The sequence below is a fragment of the Equus caballus genome, chromosome 13 (genome assembly GCF_041296265.1).
Source record: "Equus caballus isolate H_3958 breed thoroughbred chromosome 13, TB-T2T, whole genome shotgun sequence".
In the NCBI taxonomy this organism is placed as follows: domain Eukaryota; kingdom Metazoa; phylum Chordata; class Mammalia; order Perissodactyla; family Equidae; genus Equus; species Equus caballus.
In genome coordinates, this window is record NC_091696.1 from 50892232 (window position 1) to 50908795 (window position 16564).

General features: G+C 44.9%; 1 protein-coding gene, 1 long non-coding RNA gene and 1 other non-coding gene across 26 annotated transcripts in view; 2 read left to right on the forward strand and 1 right to left on the reverse strand.

Moving 5' to 3' along the window:
• ZNF75A (zinc finger protein 75A) overlaps window positions 1–7561 on the reverse strand; it is an 88972-nt gene extending 81411 nt beyond the window's left edge. For 8 of the 22 annotated variants that reach the window (XR_011424849.1, XR_002799374.2, XR_002799373.2 and 5 more), the window contains exons 1-7: window positions 7151–7561; window positions 5762–5951; window positions 4965–5056; window positions 4552–4678; window positions 3352–3443; window positions 2938–3064; window positions 1082–1192 (exon numbers count right to left, since the gene is read on the reverse strand). Coding sequence is in view for 6 of the 22 variants with exons in the window: in XM_023616444.2 (XP_023472212.1) it covers window positions 1082–1192; window positions 2938–3064; window positions 3352–3443; window positions 4552–4678; window positions 4965–5056; window positions 5762–5951; window positions 7151–7561 (1150 nt within the window). In the remaining 16 variants the exon portion in view is untranslated. Of the gene's footprint in view, window positions 1–221; window positions 902–1081; window positions 1193–2937; window positions 3065–3351; window positions 3444–4551; window positions 4679–4964; window positions 5057–5761; window positions 5952–7150 lie in introns of those variants that run through there. The other 14 variants (XR_011424854.1, XR_011424848.1, XM_023616441.2 and 11 more) reach the window with 8 other exon arrangements.
• Window positions 167–7678, forward strand: LOC138917182 (uncharacterized). The gene is made up of 2 exons (XR_011424878.1): window positions 167–293; window positions 7171–7678. It is a non-coding gene; the product is annotated as an uncharacterized lncRNA (long non-coding RNA).
• A 1659-nt stretch (window positions 7679–9337) lies between these two features.
• On the forward strand, window positions 9338–14982 carry TIGD7 (tigger transposable element derived 7). Of its 3 annotated transcripts, none has more exons than XR_011424874.1 (3): window positions 9347–9766; window positions 9924–9991; window positions 11767–14982. It is a non-coding gene; the product is annotated as a tigger transposable element derived 7 (transcript). The 3 variants fall into 3 exon arrangements; XR_011424872.1 differs by having other exon boundaries at window positions 9361–9766; window positions 9924–10616; XR_011424873.1 differs by lacking the exon at window positions 9924–9991 and having other exon boundaries at window positions 9338–9766.
• Window positions 14983–16564: the final 1582 nt, after the last annotated feature.

Here is a 16564-nt window from a genome sequence, read left to right on the forward strand (position 1 = left end):
AATGAAAATTATAAGAATAAACAGTAAGTAGTACAACCACTAACACATCCCTGCAGAGTCAACTTTGATTCCTTTCTGTGAAATGTGATGTTTATATCCCCAAATTTTCCACTGATGAAAAATTCTTCATGCTTTCATAATTTGGTATGTTTTCATAAACTTTAGGGTCAAGTTTCACTTGGTGAATTTCTTCAGACTAAAGACATTGGACAAGCTTCCTTTCACTGGTGGAGTTTCTGGTGTCTAAGAAGGCTTGACCGCCTGCTGAAGTTTCGCCTGCATATGCTACAAGTGTAAGGCTGCTCACCTGTGTGGGTTCTCCGGTGTTTAATAAGATGGGAATTCTGACTGAATTTTTTTCCACATTCATGACATGTAAAGGGCTTCTCTCCAGTGTGAGTTCTTTGGTGTGTATGGAGATTTGTATTTTGACTGAAGCTTTTCCCACACCATGAGCATTTATATGGTTTTATTCCCTGGTGTGTTGTTAAGTGCTTATTAAGATCTGAACTCCATCTAAACCTCTTATCACACTGCTGACATTTATATGGCTTCTCTTCAGTGTGAATTCTTTGGTGCTTAATAAGGTCAGAGCTAACTCTGAAGCTTTTCCCACATTCCTGGCATTTAAAAGGCTTCTCTGCTGCACGCTCTTTCTTGTGAAGATCCATAAGTTTCAGCAGCTCTTGTTTCCAGGTTGAAAGTTTCTTTCTTTTCTTCACTGGAAAATCTTGGTGCCACTTCCCCACCCTGTGAGTATCACCATGATTTTCCTTGCCCGTTGTTTTCTGAGGAACTTTCACTCTGGTCTTTTTTGAAACTATGTCTCCTGGTGCTTGTATTTCTAAGTCAGAAAGACATACAGGCTGTTGATTTTCAGTGTTATTTTTTAGTTTTAACCCTGTTGGAATAAAGGAAGAATCAGCCAACTGTATGGCAGGGCAAGAATACAACAGGGATAGAGAGAAAAATTCAATGATTACCTCTTTTTAAAAAAACAGATAAGTAGAATGTTAAAATATTAAGCCCTTACAAGGGTTCCTATCAAGGCACATTTCTCCTCTTCTCATAGTGTATTTACCTGTAGGCAGCTCTCTGGGACGGTCGTTGAATTCTGGGGATCCTTGAACCCAGGGGTCTTCTCCTTGCTCCAGACAGGAGATCACTTTAGGTTTGGGGAGCACAAATAATGCTGTGAAATGGAAATAGTGAGGTCAAGGACTGGTAACTTACCAACAGTTCACTAATTCCAGACTATTTTCAAGAAGACCAAAGGATACTTTTACAGTTTGCTACCCCAAATGGTGAAATGCAGAGTCTTATATCCGGTATCAGGTTTATACTATACTGCATTTATGGGTGGATATGCAAAGCAGATACTGAGAAATACCTAAGCTGGATACATGAAAAGGATATAAGGAAGGGGAATCCACTGCATGTGCTCCCTCTTCTGCTACCAAGAATACCCCTATTCAATCAAGGTGGAACAAACTCCAAAGGTTGCAGGGAATACAAGCTGGTCCTATTAATTCTTGAGGAGGACTCGACCTGGATAAGATCAGGTCTAGTGGAGCGAATGTGAAAGTCAATGGGTTGGGTTTCATATGCACAAGTGATTCCGGGCACCAATATAGTAACTTTTTATGTAGTTCTCAAGTACCAGACACAGACAGCACTTGGGAAGATGTCTATCACTCCTATAACTCACTGGTTCATGTCCAGAGGGAGGAAACAGACCAGAATCACTTAGTGGACTTCTTTTATGCAGAGATTGCCAAGTAGGGAAACCATTCACCCCTCAGTAATTCAATAAATATGTGTTGAGTGGCTATGGTGTGCCAGGTATGCTCTATAGGCTAGAGATATAGTGGTAAAAAAAACAAAGTCCCCTGATCTCATAGAGCTTATCTTCTAGGGAGAGATTAAGACAATCAAACATCAATAAACAAATAAAATGTCAGGAAGTGATAAATGTTCTAAAGAAAACTAAAGCAGAGTAAGACAGCATTTAAGATTGTGCTTCTGTGAAGCTATTTTAGATAAGGTTGCATGGAAAACCTTAGAGAAAGCGCCATTTGAGCAGAAACATAAAAGTGAGAGTTTAGCCATGTGGTAGAAAAGTGTGCCAGGCAGAGGAAAGGGGAAAGTAGAAATGAGCATGGCCAGTTCAAGAAACACTAGTTCTTGAAGTTCAAGAAGACTAGTGTGGTTAATAGGACTAAACAAGGACAGAAGTGGCAGGAAATGAGGGCAGGGAGGAGAGCAGGGGCCAGATCTTGGAGGGTCCTGGGTGTCTTGGTAAAGCATTTTGCATTTTATTCTAAATGTGATGAGAAATTATCATAAGGTTTTGAAGCAGAGAAATGTCACTATCTGATAAGGTTTTTAAGAGAGTCTGGTGGCTGTGTGGAAAAGACTATGGAAGGGCAAGAATGGTGGCACGGGGTGTCAGTTAGAAAACGATTGAGGTAGAATTAGATAGGGATGACACTGGCATAGTCCAGGATGCTACCAGAGCAGGAGGCAGAGACATGATTGCGCTCAGGCTACACTGTGAAGGTGGAGCCAACAGAACTAGTGATGCATTAGTAGTAGGTTATGATGGTAAGATCAAGGTAAAAGAAAACTCTTTTTCTTGTTCTGAGAAACTGGGTAAATGGGGCTGCCCTTTACTGCAATGAGACAGATATGAAAAGAGCAGGTTTGGAGGGAAGTGGGGATAGAGATAAAAAATTCTGTGTAGGATAAGGAATGAACCCATGTACTTGGAAAAAGCTCCCTAGGTGATCTGGATACACATTTCCTCTGCCCCTACCATCTAAGTGAGAACGAACCAGCTATTGGAAGAGTGAGACTCTCTCACAAGGTGCATTCTCAGCAAGCCAAGAACAAAACAGATCACTCAATTCCTACCCAAAGGGAGGGAAGAATCTTTACCTAGAGAGATGAGAGTCTCATAGTTTTCTTGCATTACATCATTGTAGAGGGCCTTCTGAGTGGGATCCAGTAACTCCCATTCTTCCTGGGAAAAATACATGGCCACTTCTTCAAATGTCAACAAGCTCTAAAGAAGAGAATGGGCTTCAGCTCAGTACTGGCCACTATAGAAGCAACCCTACAATCTGGCCCATGAACTTCACGGTAGACCAGGCACTGAGGAATTAACAACACATGATTTTTCATAAAGTGAGAAGGCAGAAAGGAAGGAGATAATGGATCAGCCAACAGCCTGGGAGGTGCCTAGTTCCCCAGGGATAACATGTGGGCTAACACCCCTCTGAGCACCTGCTGGGCAGGGTGGCATGGGCAACAGGGAAAGGCAGCCCTAAATAGCTGGAAAGCAGAGCTCACCTGAGACTCAGGCAGGACAAGCTCAGGTGCCATTGTCCAGTCTTTGGTGTTTGTCTGCTCAGGAGAGGCTAGGATCTGGTGAGCAGGCACAGCTGTGGGTGGAAAAGAGCCAGAGGAAATTTCTCTTGCTTCTATGAACATCTTGAGCTCATTTCTAAAATACAGAGGATCCTGATTCTTTCAGTAGAGATGGGACAGCTTCACAAGACATGAAAACCTAGAAGTGGCTTTATCATTCTAAGTAAGAATCAAGCATCTAACAGGCCCTACAACAGGTTCCCAGTTGACTCTCTTCGGTATCGTTAGTGAAGTCAAAGAAAGAAATCTCGTTTTTTCCCTTACATGACTAAATTGTTCTGAGTTGGGCAAAATATAGAGGTGTCCAAAAATATAGTACTCAGAGTCCAGTGTGCCAGGTAAAGGAAACGGGAAGGAAGAAATTAGCTTTGAAAATTCAAGAAACAGCAAGAAAACCAGAATGGCTAAAGAGGACTGAGAAAAGGCACGAGTGGCAGGAGATGACAGCAGGAAGGGGAGTAGGGTCCAGATCTTGGAGGGTACTGGGTGACTCGGGAAGGAGTTTGGATTTTATTTTGAAGTGTCAGAAGTCATCATCATTTGAAGCAGAGAAATGTCACATCTAACCAGGTTTTTAAGAGTCTCGCTCTTGTGTGGAAAACAGACTGTGAAGGGCAAGAGTTGTGGCAGGAGGTGCCAGTCAGAAAGGTAATTTCTTTCTGAGGTGCACCTAGATAGAGATGTCCCTGGTGTAGACCAGGATGCTAACAAAGCAGGAGGCTGAGATATGGTTGGACTCAGACTATCAAGTGAAGGTGGAGCCAAGACACTAGTGACACATAAGTAGTGGGATATGACGGCAAGATCAGAGTCAAGGATTAACCCAAGTTTTATGCCTTGAATTATTGGGTGAATTGTGGTGTCCGTTACAGAGATGGGAAAGACATAAGAGCAGATTTGGAGGGGATGGGGAAAAGATCAAGAATTTCAGGGCAAGGAATGCACATGTATACATGGAAAAGTTCCCCAGGTGATCTGGATACACATTTCCCCTGCCCACATCATTTAGTTGAGAACCAACCAGCTACTGGAACATAGACTCTCACAGGGGTGCATTCCCAATAAGTCAAGAACAAGACAGATCACTCAACTCCTACCTAAAGGTAAGGGAAGAATCTTTACCTAGAGAGATGAGAGTCTCATAGTTTTCTTGCATTACGTCATTGTAGAGGGCCTTCTGAGTGGGATCCAGTAACTCCCATTCTTCCTGGGAAAAATACATGGCCACTTCTTCAAATGTCAACAAGCTCTAAAGAAGAGAATGGGCTTCAGCTCAGTACTGGCCACTATAGAAGCAACCCTACAATCTGGCCCATGAACTTCACGGTAGACCAGGCACTGAGGAATTAACAACACATGATTTTTCATAAAGTGAGAAGGCAGAAAGGAAGGAGATAATGGATCAGCCAACAGCCTGGGAGGTGCCTAGTTCCCCAGGGATAACATGTGGGCTAACACCCCTCTGAGCACCTGCTGGGCAGGGTGGCATGGGCAGAGGAAAAGGCAGCCCTAAATAGCTGGAAAGCAGAGCTCACCTGAGACTCAGGCAGGACGAGCTCAGGTGCCACTGTCCAGTCTTTGGTGTTTGTCTGCTCAGGAGAGGCTAGGATCTGGTGAGCAGGCACAGCTGTGGGTGGAAAAAGAGCCAGAGGAAATTTCTCTCGCTTCTGCCTATGAACATCCTGAGCTCATTTCTAAAATATAGAAGATTCTGATTTTTTCAGTAGAGAAAGGACACCTTTACAAGTATTTGGGGTGTCCAGAAGTGGCCTTCTCATTACAAATAAGCATGAAGCATCTACCAGCCCCTAGAACAAGTTCCCCAGTTTTCATGACCACAATTAATAAAAGAAAAACCGTTTTATTTTCTTATATAAAAGTGTTCTGAGTTAGGCAAAAATTAAACATATTTGAAAATGAAGTACTCAGTGAGTGACTCCAGAGAATAGATGTAGATTTTTTATCATTTATTATTTTTTTCCTGGTACACAATTTTGTTCACATTCTGCCAGTGACAGCCCATCTCTGATCCCAAATCTTTCTGCATTTGATGATGAGGTGGCCCCAACCCTCCTCACTTTTCTAAGGAACAGAGTTTATGATGTTATTACCAGGGTTGTGTGCTTTGAATATCGCCGTACCTTAGGTTAACCCCCACCTTCACCCATAACTCATCTATTCTACTGCCACCTGGGGGTGGCACTGTAATTGGCAACATGGCTGCATTTGCAGATCCACAGAGCTGGGCACCCGGAAAATACTCACAATGTTTGGGTTGAAAAAACGATTATCACAACTCTGAGGAAAAGGAAATGATAGTGAAGCTCCTTACCCCTCTCACATACAGGCTCAGTTTCTTTATGAGTATTCTTGCTCAGCTGTTCTTGTAGACCCTGGTATGTATTCCAAAATTCTTCATCCTGGGACACTGGCTGGGACTCTGCTGGCTTCAGATTGAAGCCTGGGGCCTCTGCTGTTTCTCCCAAGAGCACTGCCTCTTTTCTCAGCTCATGGACTGCAACCTAGAAATAATCCCCATCCATGTTACCATACAACTTACTTTTGGGGTTGGTGGAAGAGGGAGTAAAAAATTTGGGAGTGCAGATTGAGAGAAGTATGAGACACTAATGGAAATGACAAGAAGACTTACAGAGATATTGGGCCACAAATTTTCCAAAAAGAACTATCCCAAAAATCTGGGAAAAGTAGGATAAAACGAAAAAAACGTGTGGCTAGTGCCAACTCTCCAACACCGCGGCCCCCACCCCTCTGCATACACACCCCAGCTTAGTCCACTAGCAGGGTTACACAGGCCACCTGTTCTCAGGGTGCCTTGACAGGCTTTCTCTCTTGACTTACATGCCTGACCTCAGTGGCTTTCTCTGTTGTAGTTTTCTCAAAAGATTAAGGAACTGAATAACAAAGTTAGCCTGTCAACAAGATTTTCCCCATGGCTAGGGAAGGTTTTCAGAGAATGGGGACGAAATGGAGAAAAAAGGAGGAGGAAAGAGTCTGGCTCAAACCTACCTCCAAATGATTTTGACACCAAACATATGCCTGCCCTGCATTCTTCACGACAGGCCTGAAGCCAGTTGGTGTGCTGCCCCTTGCTGAAGAGCACATCCTGAATTCCCTCTCACTGGCAGAGCCAAGGCCAACCAGTAAGGGAGGGCAGTGGAGGCTCCTGTCTATCGTATGGAGGACACTCTCTCTCCCAGTCTTTCTTCTCTTAGCTACACTGTTTGATTTTCAAATCTTTGTTTTCCTTTTTGCTTTCAACTTTTTCTCTTCCTCTTCTGTCTTCCCCTAGCTGTTTGGTTTCTCCTCTCCTTTCTCTTTGCTTTCCTTTGGTCTCTAAGCATTCTCCCTTTTTTAGAACTGCCTCTTCCTTTCCAACTCCTTATTGCCTTTTACTTGTTTCTAAGAACTTAAGACCTGTCTCCTTCACTAAACCAGACTAGGATTATTACCCTCAATTCACCCTGGCTCCAAAAAGGTAAAAAGCAACTTTTTCTCTAAGGCCAGGAAAAGTCTCTGCCAGGATCTCCAAAACCTGTGGACTAACTATTGCTATGGGTCTGTGGTTTTAGGCCCTGCCTTAGTTGTCCTAAAGGAACAAGAGAACAGTGGCCTAATTAATTTCTCGATTAACTGCCCCCATGCCCCCAATACACCACCTTCATCCTAATTTACTATATGCATCAGGAATCTTTCTTCTCACCCCATTTCTCGTTTGACCAGATTCCTTCTGCAAGTGTTCTACGAGGGCCACAGCCTCCTCAATGCCCTGGAGATGGTGCTTCTTTACTCCGGTCTGGATGTCCCTGGGCAGAATGGTCAGGAATTGCTCTAGCACCAACAGTTCCAAGATCTTCTCTTTTGAGTGGATCTCTGGCCTCAGCCACTGAGAGCATAATTCCTGAAGCTGACTCACAGCCTCGTGGGGTCCAGCTGCCTCATCATAATGGAAGTTCCGGAAGTGCTGGCGAGAGATCTCGGGACTGAGACTGTCCATTTGTGAGGTATATTTCTTACTCTGACTGGAGCTCTCTGTCACAGATCCCTTGGTCTCCCACAGAGCCCTGATCTGAGGGTTCAAATACTCAGCCACCTTTAGATCTACTGTCATCATTCTGTTCTAAGAACAGTTTTGTTCCTGTGTTGGGCACCCCACGAGCACCACCTTTGACAACTTAGGTCCAGTCTGGTCTGGAACAAAATCAATAAACGGATCTTCTTCCTAAGGCAATGAGGGCAGGAAAAAAGTGTATGTTAATAAGAAAGCCACATGAACTTTACCACTTGCTACGATATTATGAGAGAAAAATGAACAGAAAAGGTCCTGTGTTGCCTTCCTTTAAAAATCAACTGCCAGGCCCTTAGTTTCCCTCTTTTCTTTCTATCATTCAATTGAAACACAGCACAGCTTATTGAAGACAAATGCCAACTGATGACTATGCCTTTACAAAAATAATAGTAATTTAGGAAAGGCTGGTGGTGAGAAAATTGGTACCCACTGGCTGCAGAGAGTTTCGGGATTATCCAAAGATTTAATTGATGTGCTTCCTATCCCATCTTACCCACGTGAAGGGCAGATTAGGAGAACATTCTGCCTTTCTCTAATATTTTAACATGTCATCCTAGTCTTGTGTCTTCAGTAAGGGAGTACAACTTCTATGACCCTTCATCCTCTTGTGAAGATGAAGGCTCCACTCTGTGGAACATTTGAGTCGCCCTTCCATTGTATAATACTGGCAGGAGAGCTGACAATGACATCAGAGGAGAAGGAAAGTAATCAGGGAAAAAATAGCCTTACTCTGCTCAGAAAGCATCCCCAATTACGTAACCAGATGCCCGACATTCTTCTCTGGCACTTCTTTCCCAGGCGTATAAGGGGCACTATGCAGAAGATTGACACCTGTATGTTTATGTTTCTCTTCGCTTGACCTAGAAACCTTACCCCTGGCCTTGTTCACAAAACGTTCATCTAAATGTTGAGGCTCAAAACAGCAGAGAACGGGAGCGGGTGAGGATACGGTGACCCTTCCGCTGACTTTACATTTCTTCAACGGTCATTCAGACCTCTCAGCGAGGCTGACGAGAGCCTCCCTCGAAAGTCCTGAGGTGATCCAGCAGAAGCGGCAACGAAATCTGCGCAGGACGCCAAGGCAGTCGCAAACGGCCGGCTCCTTGTCGCCCACGCGGCCTCAGGCGGCACGGGGACACCTGCTATGCTTTTGCATCAGCAGAAGGCGGCCTCTGCGAGGCTGACCTGCCCCGTTCTCCCGCGGTAACAGCAGCCAGCCACGGAAACGCAGCGGAGGCGGGAAAGCGGCCGAGACGGCCCGCCCCGCCCCCGCCTGCGGACGGCCGACGGGCGCTCGGGAGCCCGGTGCGAGCGCGCGGTGGCCGAGCGGCTCCAGCCGCGGCGCTGGGCGCTGTGGGCGCAGAGGGCAGAGAGAAGGGCCGCCGGAGCCCGCGGGTGGGCCTCGCCCCGGGCAGTCCCGCCGGAACCTCACCGGGGAGGCAGCCCGGCCCGGACACGCCGCCGCCCGCGGAAAATGGCTGCCTCGCCCCTTCCGCCCTGCAGCGGCGGCGACTCTCAGGGTCTCCGGGGCCGACGCCGAGGGGGAAGCCGCTTCTTGTTACCTCAGACAGCTCGGCTTCGTGGACGCCGCTCCCTCGGCCCCGGGCTCCACTGCAAGTCGCCGCCCTTCCGGCGCCGCCCTGAGGAGCGCCGCTCTCCGCCCCGCACCACTCCCAGGCGGGCCCGGCGAGCGAAACCCAGGGCTCGGAGACGCAAGCCTGGCTCCACCGCTACCGCTTCCCGAACCCCAGTTCACCGGTACCCGCCCCCTCCCGCGCCCCAGCCGGAAGCGGAAGTGACGCACATTCGGGGCGGGGCTCTGTGCAGCCTGCCTGCGTCTGCGAGTGCGCGGTTAAAGGCCTCGCCCTAGGGAGCGGCTTCCTGTCCCGGTTTAGCCCTGGCGGCAGGAAAGAGTTAAAGCCATCGAGTCTGTAGGGCCACCGAGGCCTAGACGGCCCAGCGCGCGGCTCGGCGTGTGGGTGTCGCCGTCTCGCGTCCGTGTTGTTCCTGCGTCGCTTCAGGCGGCCGGCGGCGCCTGGTAGCCGTGAGGGAGCCTGGCCCGGGGCGTGTCGCCGCAGGTGCGCGCGATGTGCTCTCGGCCTTCCAGCGGCCCAGCCGGCAGTACCCGAGCTGTCGCCCCGGGGCTCGGCAATCTCCGGCAGTGAGAGGCCTTTTTGTCCCCGTCAGGCTCAGCGGCCCCTGAGGGGTTTGTGCCTCTCACTGGGCCGCGCGTCTGTTTTTTCTTGTGAGGTAGGTTTAACCTATGAAATAGGTTCCATTGATAGTTCTCCTTGACAGAAAGTGAGCTAAGAAGTGACTTGCTCAAGGTCACCTGATTTCCCAGTGGCGGCTCCTAGGCAGGCATTTAGGTCCCCTGTTGTCCTTTCTTCTGCTTTTTCCACTGCAGCATGCCCCCCGGACGGTGGGAACCTTCTTTTCATCTCGTATCGCCTGCAGTGTCTGGCAGATACCTGGGTAAGATAGGCATTCTATAAATATTTGCTGAATCGCATTTACAAGAATCGGAGTATTTCGGGTTGTCGGTGCTCTCCTAATTAGGGATGTTTTTGTAGTGTCAGCCTATACCCGTCAAGTGATTCTTTACTAAGTCGGCTACGTGTAGCTAGAGTTACAGAGTCGATAGGACAGTGTCTTTGAGTGAGGCAATCTGGCAAAAGAACTGAGGCAATGTGACCAATACCAGTAACACGAGGTGGGACAAGGTCAGATGTGAGCTGAATGCTGCGGAAATTCCAAGGGAATGCAAGTTGACTTTTGGTTGGGGAAAATTATAGAAGACCTTGAGACACTTGCCCAGAGCAGGGACTGGGGCCATATTCCCGGCAGAGGAAAAGGTAAGAGCAAAGAGCAAAGCCTTGAAAGCTGGACAGATGAGAGAGTGCGAAAATCTGTAGTACGTTTTTCTAATGTAATTGGGCTACACATTCGGAAAAAGAGTGAAAGTTAGAAAATAAGTTCACGTGGACCTCTGATGGAGCGTTTTGAATGGGACTGAAGAGACTGCATTGAATAAAGTAAATCTTGGAGCATCGTTTGAGGGTTTTGGAGGGAGCTTCTTTCCAGGTCCGTTCATCTGGAGGTAAGTTTAAGGTGGGAATGAAATGGGAGACCGTTCCCAGGCCATTATACTGTTTTTGCTGTTAGATAGACGGGTGTTACGCTCCTCTGAAGTCTAGATCTTGATCCTTTTTGAGTGAAAGGAAAGGATTAAACAAAGGCAATAAGGAGCATCTGCCTAAGTCACTTGAATATGTTTAAAAGCAGGTTCATTTCCCTAGAATCTCAGTCAGGTTGGAACTTAGTTTCTTCAAAAGCAAGTCTTGTCTCCAGTCTGTCAGAAGCAGTGGACAGTAATGCTCTTAGCATTAAGATCCTCATCATCTGGCCCAAGGCTGAGCATATAATTGGAATGTATTACACTGAATCAATGAAGTTCTGCCAGCAGTGTCCTTGGATGTCATTGGCAGGCCTAATTCAAAACATGGGTAGGGAGTTGTTTAGGGAAGAAAAATGTTTAGGGGACAAATGTTAGGGGAGAAAAAATGTTAGGGGAGAAAAATGTGGGAAGAGACCCTATGAAAGGAAGAAGAGAAAGCAAAACACAAATGTTGAATAATGAATGAGAGCCACTGATGACATCCATTGCTTGAAGTTTGGTGCCATAGTTCCCTACCCTTGCTGGGGAGCCCACAAACATCCCCTGAGTCTTTCATTTTGATTTCACCTTCCCCTGCTTGTGCACTGGGTGAGAAAGCATCAATGTACAGCTGAGAAGGAATGAAAGCAAAAGATGAGAGCCCACACAACTGCCCTAGCAGGCTGAATGTTTTTGCTGGGTGACTGGTTGGAGCTAATGGTGCTGCTACTGGCTAACAAATTCTTTTTCTTTTTCCATTTATAAAGTTATCACTTAGTAATTGCCTTAGTTTTTGCTGCCTCTTTTAGAAAGTTTCTTGATCTTAGTCTGTCATTGCCTCTGCACCATTTTAACTATCGATTCTTTCATGATCCTCTTAGTCTCCAGAAATCAGTTGGCATTTCTTGCAACAATTGTTAGAGGTAAACTAAGGGTCTGGACTCTTCTGGGTTCCTAGATGAGAGGGTTGTGAGAATTCTATGTAGTTGAGTAATGAATGAAAGTCAGTCAGGCTCTGCTGTAAAAAAGAGGAAAATAACTGAAATACTAATCATTTTCCTCATTTCTCTGACATACTTTTCTTTCTTCATAGCACGTAGAATGGATAAAAGTGGCAGTTTTTGTTACTTCCCATGAAGTTGTGTATCTGGAATGAGAACCATGAAATTAATCTAGAATAGGACATTTCTAAGGACATGGAATGGCATTGAGCAGCACCAGGAGGACCTAAAAGGAATATTTGAGGGCACAGAGCTACAGAAAAGTTTGTCAACAGAAGTATTTATGAGAAACAATTGATCAGAAACCTTTTAAATTTCTTCAAGCAGTGGCAAGATTGAGTCTTTGTTCAAATTAAGCAAAATCTACACTGAAGAGAAATCGAATAAAGTCTCAAATATAAAACATATGTTATTTAACACCCTAATGTAAATTTACAAAAACAAATGAAAAGACAGATCTTTTTAAAATTTCTTACCTAGGGTAAAATGTTTGTAAACTTTTGAACTCATCTCTAAGAATTGCCATGATTCTGAAACTTGATAATATCTCAAATATGGAACAGTTTCAATCAAAAATAACACTTGAGAATACACCAGATTACACAAGAATGATCTGAGAGTGGAAAAGTACTACTAACAAATAAATTACATCCTTCAAATTAGCTTGGTAAATATAAGGAACAATCAATTTAAAGCTCAATCTTTAAGAATGCTATATTGAATACAATAAAAGTTGGATTTCATTCATATGGAGAACAGAACCTGCTAACTTTCTTCTTCACCTAAAGATAGTATACACCTGTTTCCAAATTCCGCTCTCCAGATATCCCACTGTCAAGGTAGATTGGAGTCTGTATCCAGGCGGATGGACTGCTGCCCAGTGAACACTACGTACAGAGCAATATGAGCACCATTTTCTTTTCTGGCAGTGAGCTAAAATCAGGTCGTTTTTGAAGGGGAGAAGCCACACTGCATCTCGGCTACACAAGATTACTCTGTTCTTGCCTTTGAGGCTTTCATATTTCCTCTCAACACCACTTTTTATTGAAACTTATCTCACCTGCGTCTGTTCTTATGGTCACATCTTGCCTTCTCTCTTCCTCTTGTGTCTTTTCTTGGTTGAGTTAGGGAGAGTATGCAGGTATTCCTGTTATTCCCAACTGGTGCTGCTATGTTTGTCAAGGCAGAGGAGGAGGAGCAGGGGATTCTGAAAACTGGTCATCTGTGTCTTACAGGAGCAACAGCAGGACTTTGGCAGTGGCAGCTTTCTGAGTTCAAAAGACCTTTACCTCTAGACTAGCACTTCAATCATGAGCCCTTCTCCCTTTTAGTCCATTGCCCTTCAGTACAAATCCCTGTGCCTTCTGGGGCTTTGAGCTAGTGTTTTGGGGGTCTTTTGTTTTTAGAGTTTTTTTCTAATTCAGTAAGGCTTTCCCTTTTTTTCCTCCTGTTGGTCGTTTGAAACCAAATTCAGTATGAATAAGAGAGGGAAATATACAACATTGAATTTGGAGGAGAAAATGAAGGTTCTAAGTAGGATTGAAGCTGGACGGTCTCTTAAAAGTGTAATGGATGAATTTGGAATCAGTAAATCAACATTTTATGACATTAAAAAGAATAAGAAATTGATTTTGGACTTTGTACTAAAGCAGGACATGCCATTAGTAGGGGCTGAGAAGAGAAAGAGGACAACAGGAGCCAAATATGGAGATGTGGATGATGCAGTCTACATGTGGTACCAACAGAAACGCTCAGCTGGTGTCTCTGTTAGAGGCGTGGAGCTTCAGGCTGCTGCAGAGAGATTCGCACAGTGTTTTGGGCGAACAGACTTCAAAGCTAGCACTGGATGGCTTTTTAGATTTCGAAATAGGCACGCAATTGGGAACCGAAAAGTATGTGAGGAACAAGTCCTAAGTTCAGCTTCAGAAAACGTTGAGCCATTTCGACAAAAACTGTCCATGCTTATCAAAGAGGAGAGACTGCTTCTAGCTCAGCTATACAGTGGGGATGAGACTGACCTCTTTTGGAAGTCAATGCCAGAAAACACTCAGGCAAGCAGAAAAGATATCTGCCTGCCCGGGAGGAAAATAAACAAAGAAAGGTTGTCTGCTCTTTTATGTGCAAATGCAGATGGAACTCATAAGTTAAAGTCAATCATTATTGGAAAATCAAAGCTGCCCAAAAGTGTGAAAAAGGACACAAGTACATTACCTGTGATATATAAATCTAGTAAGGATGTTTGGTTCACCAGAGAATTGTTTTCCGAATGGTTCTTTCAAAACTTTATTCCTGAGGTCAGGGATTTTCAACTTAATGTTCTAAGATTCCATGAAGAGGATGTCAGGGCCTTGTTACTTCTGGACAATTCCCCAGTTCACCCTTCTACTGAATCACTAACCAGTGAAGATGGTCGAATAAAATGCATTTTCTTTCCCCACAACACTTCAACCTTGATTCAACCAATGAATCAAGGTGTGATCTTGAGCTGCAAACGACTTTATAGGTGGAAGCAACTTGAAGAGAGTCTTGTGATTTTTGAAGAAAGTGATGATGAGCAAGATAAAGGAGAAAAAGGAGTTTCCAAGATTAAATTCTACAACATAAAAAGTGCAGTTTTTAACTGGGCAAAGAGTTGGGATGAAGTAAAACAAATAACCATAGCAAATGCATGGGAAAATCTTCTTTACAAAAAGCAACCTGAATATGATCTTCAAGGCTTAGAACATGGGGATTATAGAGAAATTGTTGAGAAATGTGGGGAGTTGGAAACCAACTTGGATGATGATAGGGTGTGGTTAAATGGGGATGATGAAGAAAAGGGTAGTACCCCCAAAACAAAAGGTGTGATTACAAAGGAAGTTGTTCAAAAAGGAGAAAGTGAAGAGCAGATTGCTGAATTTAAGTTATCTGCCATAAGAGAGAGTTTAGACTACCTTCTTGATTTTGTTGATGCCACACCTGAATTTCAAAGGTTCCATTTCACACTGAAAGAGATGCAACAAGAAGTCATCAAGAAACAGTTCCAGAGTAGAATCCATTCTAGAATTGGTAGTTTTTTGAAACCTAGGTCTCATATTATTAAGGATTCCTTCAATATGCCTTCAGCTTCTGGTTCTAGTAATTAGATTTTGTTTAAATTTTTTTTTGTTGTTTAAAGATTTCTGCTGTTACATGATAATATATGATGTAGACCTGTTGTGAATTGTCATTGTTTTTAATCAATGGAACTCATTTTGCATATCAATTGCCTGTTTATATATTGTTTATAAAATACACAATTTGAAAATAAATTTGTTTATATGTATAAATATATTCATTAATCTATATTTTTTTCTGTTTTAGACAAGGATCTGGATAATGAGGAATTATTGCCCCAGATTATTTTAAGGTGGAATGGATGTGGCAAAAGCATTAAACTCCATCAATGTATTCATAGCATATAACAAAGAAGCTATATGCTGACTAGTTCTAGTTACCTTTAAGAAAAGGATAGATTCGGTTTTCAATTTAATGGTATGACATGCTCTGCTTTCCTAAATCTGTCCACTTATTGAGTGTTTTTTCCCTCTTAATGTGAAAGTAACATGCTGCTTATAGACTATACATGAAAAAGAAAAAGCATCCAAATTCTATCGACCAATGATAGTCTCACCTAAGACTTTGATATATTTTAAAAATAGATTACATTGTAACTACAATTTTTTATTGTCTTAATATACTTTAGGCTTTGGTATTAATAATGAGCATTTGCTGAGACATCTTTCAAGCCTGGGGTAGAATGGATTGTGGAAGAAGTTGAGGGAGATGGCAGATGAGCATATTGGACAGCTCTCTAGTTCCTTTTAATTTCAGTCATTGCATCAAATATCCTCCCCCCACACCCCCCGACTGGCAATAAATTCCCAGAATAAGTGATTGGCCGTCACATTCCTTTCAAAAGTAGTCATCGATTCTGGAAACTTCACGTTGCCGTTCCATGCTAGGCATGGAGCATAGTGTTGAACATTTGGACCTGAATTACAAAGAAAACGAATAGAAACAAAACAACCGTTGGACGTATAAGAGCTGAGTATGGAGAGGGCTTGGATAGGAGGGGAAATGTCAGGATCGAGTGTGACTTTTGACCTGGGCTTTAAAGTTTAATGGGGAAAGAGGGAGGGCAGTCGGGGCAAAGGGGAGCGTGAGTATAGGCTGTTCAGTGTGAGTGCATGCATGTCCTTCGGAAGCTGCAAGTTCCCTGGATGGTTGCTGTAGGAGCAGCTGGCAGAGGAAAGCAGGAAAGACGGCCAGATTTTCAGTGCCCTTGCCGGGGGCGGGTCATCCTAAGATTTTAGACCGGTCTCGTCCCACGTAAAGTCCTGTTGGCTCTACCGCCTGAATGTCTCACCTCTTTCTCCTCCCTCTTCACCGCTTGTGTCCTGGTGCAGACTGCTATCACCCCCAGCACCTGTCTCTTTAGTCTTCCTGCCCTCTTTTCATGTCCTCTCCCCATGCTTTCCCCACCCTGTAGCCAGCGCGAGCGAACTCAAAAATGAGGAGGTGCCTTCCTTGCTAAAGACCCTTCGTGTGCTTCCCATTGCCGCCCTCACTGAGGGCAGCCCGCCTGTCCCGGGTGGGCCGGCCGAGGGCCACGCTTGCGGGCCCCTAAGACGCCCCTTTCCCCGGGCCCACCCCCACCCGCTGTGTGCTCGCCTCCTGATGGACCGTGAGAGCTGGCCCGGAGCTCAGCCCCATTATCGGCCCCGGATTGGCGCAGGCGCACCTGACAGACGAAGTTTGGAGTGTGCGGTCGTGCGGCCCATATTCATTCAGGTGGAGGGAGACGGGAGCCCTGCAGCGCTGCGGCCCCACCCAGCCCTAAGGGCGGGACCTGAGGGGAGAGTGCGGCCC